Source organism: Alligator sinensis, unplaced genomic scaffold, assembly GCF_000455745.1.
Source record: "Alligator sinensis unplaced genomic scaffold, ASM45574v1 scaffold337_1, whole genome shotgun sequence".
NCBI classification, from domain to species: domain Eukaryota; kingdom Metazoa; phylum Chordata; order Crocodylia; family Alligatoridae; genus Alligator; species Alligator sinensis.
The window spans coordinates 3,413,908-3,417,787 of NW_005841927.1; the positions used below are offsets into that span (position 1 = coordinate 3,413,908).

The 3,880-nt window shown below is 63.1% G+C and overlaps 1 protein-coding gene across 1 annotated transcript in view; it reads left to right on the forward strand.

Annotated features, from left to right (window-relative positions):
* CCDC28B (coiled-coil domain containing 28B) overlaps nt 1–3,235 on the forward strand; it is a 3,767-nt gene extending 532 nt beyond the window's left edge. The window contains exons 2-7 of the mRNA XM_006019341.3: nt 949–1,037; nt 1,245–1,478; nt 1,882–2,051; nt 2,279–2,433; nt 2,653–2,675; nt 3,028–3,235. Coding sequence (XP_006019403.1) covers nt 1,318–1,478; nt 1,882–2,051; nt 2,279–2,433; nt 2,653–2,675; nt 3,028–3,082 — 564 coding nt within the window. The 5' untranslated portion in view covers nt 949–1,037; nt 1,245–1,317 and the 3' untranslated portion in view covers nt 3,083–3,235. The remainder of the gene's footprint in view (nt 1–948; nt 1,038–1,244; nt 1,479–1,881; nt 2,052–2,278; nt 2,434–2,652; nt 2,676–3,027) is intronic.
* The last annotated feature ends 645 nt before the right edge of the window (nt 3,236–3,880 follow it).

The window sequence follows — 3,880 nt, forward strand, 5'->3', positions numbered from 1 at the left end:
TCCGAGCCCCTTTCCCTCCCCGTCTCCCTGGGCGGTGGCCGGGCTCGGAGCAGCCCGGCTGCCCCAGGGCTGTGGCAGGAGGTCCGCTCAAGGGACCCCCGGGATGCGGGTCCTGCAGGGCTGGGCTTGCTGGACCCTGCTCAGTGGTCCTGGGAGCAGCCAAATGGGGGGCAAACCCGGAGACCCTGACCCAACTCTTAGCAAGCAGGGCTGGGTACCATGGGAGTCTGCAAAGCCAGGATCCCGGCCCTGAAGTTGCCAGCTTTGGATGGCCTAGAGGGTGCATGAGCGCCACACAGCCAGTGATGGGCATCCTGGGCACCAAACGCAGGCTGATGTTGGCGGTGTCCACAGGGGGCCTTTACCCAACACATCGCAGCTGGCACTAACTAGCCCCTGGCTGAATCGAATGCTAAATGGGTCACGGAGACTGAGCTAATCTCCCTGCCGGGTGTGATACCCCCAGCACAGGCTTGAGGACTGCTGGGGGGGATGTGCATGACTTTTGCCCTGCCCCTGCTTTGCCCCTAGGGATGCCCACGCTCCACTGGAGACAGCTGGTGGGGATAGGAAAGGGGCTGCTCTGCGAAGGGTCCTAGATGAGCAACATCCTGCCCTGCAGGTGCACAATCCCTTTCAGGGGATTAACAAAGCAGGAGCAAACCCAAGAGCCTGTCTCCTCCCCCAGTGCCCATCCTCCCTGTGCCGGCAGCATCTCCTTGCAGCCTGGTCTTTTTGTGGTTTCGTTGTGGGCCAAGTCTCCAGCTGGTGGAAAGTGCGATGCCAGCTCCTGAATGGGAGCTCTGCCGTGGGAAGCCATGCTGTGCAGCTCAGGCCTCGGGATCCAGCCCTTCAGGAATGGGATTTTCTTTTCTCAAATGCTCACCATGCTGTACAAGGTGTCAGGGAGGAAAACCCCAAGTAACTGGCTCGTGTCCCCACCTGCAGAGATCAGGGCAGGGAAAGTGCCCAGACTGCACCTCTCACCACGTGACGCAGAGCTGGCACCGTAGCTTCTAGTGGCCCCTGGCCCCAAGGTAAAAACGAGTCTCGGTTTCTGCCTGCCCCCACCCTGATGGCTTGGCTGGAAAGGAAGCTTTGGGGCAGGGGGGCTGATCAGAAAGCAGGCTCTGACAGGTGGAAACCCCCAGCCTAGCACATCCATACTGGAGCAGCTCCACGTTGGAGAAGGGGCTGAAGACCAGGGGGCTGCTTCCTGTATGACCAGTGTTTCTCTGCCTCAGTGCCCAGAGGCCCGCGGCTGCCAGGTGTCACCGATCCTCAGCCCAGCCTCGGCCTGGCAGTCGAGCTCTCAGGATGGAAGACAAGAAGAAGAAGAGGAGCCCCAAGGCTTGCCTGGCTCAGCCTGCCCCTGCCGGCGGCTTGCGCAAGCTGCCTGTCCCCACCAGCAAAAGCGCCACCTTCTCTTTGGGGCTGCCTCACCTGCCCTCACCGAAGCAGAGGGCCAAGTTCAAGAGGTCAGTGTTGGGGACTGTGCCGCTGGCTCCCAGTCCGTGAGCCTGGGCTGGGCACGTGCTGTGCCTGCAGCAGTCAAACCTGGGGCCCGTTGCCCCATGGGCCTGTTCTGCGCCTGCTTCTGCTACAGCAGCCACTTGCTCTACATGCAAGGAGGTGGTAGTTGCAGTGGCCCTGAGTGGGAGATATGGCCACCAAGGTGAGGCCAGTGTATTGCCCTGGCATGTACAGCCATGTCCAGGCTCAGCCGCGTGGGCCAGTGTGGCTGGAAAGTTGGGATGTGTTGGCAAACTGGCCTGAGCTCCTTGGAGGGGAGAGCTGAGAGCTCCTAGGACCCCGCTAGGAGGCTTGGGCTGGGTCTGGGCCTGGAGAAGCTACGCTAGGCTGTGTGTGTGTATTGCGCAGGATAAACAAGGAGAAGCCTCGTGCCCCACAGCCGGGGGGCGGCGCAGGGGTGGCACTGGGGCCCCCGCTGCAGCACACCTTTCTGACGGATGTCTCGGACGTGTACGAGATGGAGGGCGGCCTCCTGAACCTGCTCAATGACTTCCACTCAGGGAAGCTGCAGGCATTCGGTAAGGAGGCATACGGCGGGGGGGGGGGGGGCATGGCACCAATGCCCGGCCCTGTGGGATGGGTCTTGCTTGCAGCACCCAAAAGGCCAGGACTGGCACCATGGCTGGTCTAGGAGTCTCCTGCTGGCTGTGGGGAGATGCCTGGCCCCGGGGGAGCAGGGAGCCGGTCTCTGGTGCAGGGGGGGCTATTGGGGCTGAGCATCATGGGGCTGCTTCCCCGGGCACAGGGAAGGAGTGCTCCTTTGAGCAGCTGGAGCACGTGCGGGAGATGCAGGAGAAGCTGGCGCGCCTGCACTTCAGCCTGGACGTCTGCGTGGAGGAGCTGTCCGAGGACCAGAAGAAGACGGTGGCTGACAGGAACCTCGACCAGCTGCTGACCAATGTGAGTGCCTCACGGGCTGGGCCTTGAACGCAGCCCTGAACCCCCTGCCTGGCGCCTGGGACAGGGCCAGTCTCTGTGCTGCGTCTAGCACCACGGAGCCTTGGTGCTGATAATACTCGCAGTGCTTCGTACTGCTGTTTGGAGCCAGGCTAAGCCCTGTCCCCTTGATCTTTGCTGCTTGCATCAGGATGAGGGTGATTCTGTTTCCCCTTTTTCCAGCTGGAAGAGCTCAGCAACTCCATGTATCCTGCTGCTGGACCAGGTGGGCTGAAGGATCCCGCTGGGGGCAGCTTGTATCTGCAGAGCTGGCTGCTCCACAGGCAGGGAAGGGAAGAGGGAACCAGCTTTGCGACCGTCCTCCCCTCTCTGCTGCGACACCCCCCCACAGCAGAGGTGGTAAGATGCGGGTCTTCCCTCTGCCCTGTGCATCGCTGGCATGCGCCCTCCCAAGCCTTTGGTGAAGGTCAGTAGAGCCTCTGCTGCTCCACGTGCTGGAGGCTGCCCCGGGGATGGCCTGGGGCACAGTCTCTGGCAGATGTAGCAGCCCCGGGACTGCAGATCAGTTCTTGGCTTGTTCCTTAACGCACAACCCAGACAAAAGCTGCACCTGGCGGAGAACTCGGACCTGGAGGACGCTTCCACGGCCTGAGTGATGAGGCCGCCGGCCCCACGCAGCAGGGAGCAGCGTTAGGGAGGGTCTTGGAGCCAAGGGAAAAGCCTGCACCAGCTGGGCCCCCCACTTGCATTGCCACCTGCGAACTGCCTAGAGAAGGAGGGGTTCAAAGGGAAGTGCTCCCCAGAGGAGGGGTTTGGGGGGTGGGGTGGGGTGGGGTCCAGCATTTCTAGAGTAGTGGAAAAGGTCAGATGCTGGAGCGGGAACTTTACAACGCAATCCAAGTACGAAAAGTCTTTACAGGAAGGAAAGGAGGCGCCAGGACTGCAGGGCTCTCTTCCTCCATCTCTCACCAGCTCCCTTGGGACCTCGGGCAAGACATGTCACCTCTGTGCCTCGGTTTCCCCCCTCTCGAAAACGGGGCGAATGAATCTCAGCAACCTTTGTACAGAGCAGTCGGAGACGTGCAGGTGCAACCGCCCGCCCGGCCGCTCGCTGTGCAGCGCGGCGCGAGGGAGCCGGAGTCGGGCCGGGGGCTCCGCTGGGAGGTGTCAGTCTGGCTCCAGGGGCTCGAGCCCAGCTCTGCCCCCGGCCCCCTCCTCCTCCTCAGTGCCCTGCCTGGCCCCAGGCGCTGGAAGCGCCCCTGCCCCTTCCAGGGGCTTCGGGGACGTATCCCCCAGTGCAAACCACTTGGAGCGAGCTCGGATGCGGCGCTCCCGCAGGCCCTGGCCTCGGCCTCTGCCCCTCACCCGCACGCAGGGCTGGGAGCAGGGACTGCTGCTGGGCCCTTCCCTGGGCGCGGGGGCCAGGGTGCCCCGGGGGGGTGTCGGGGGG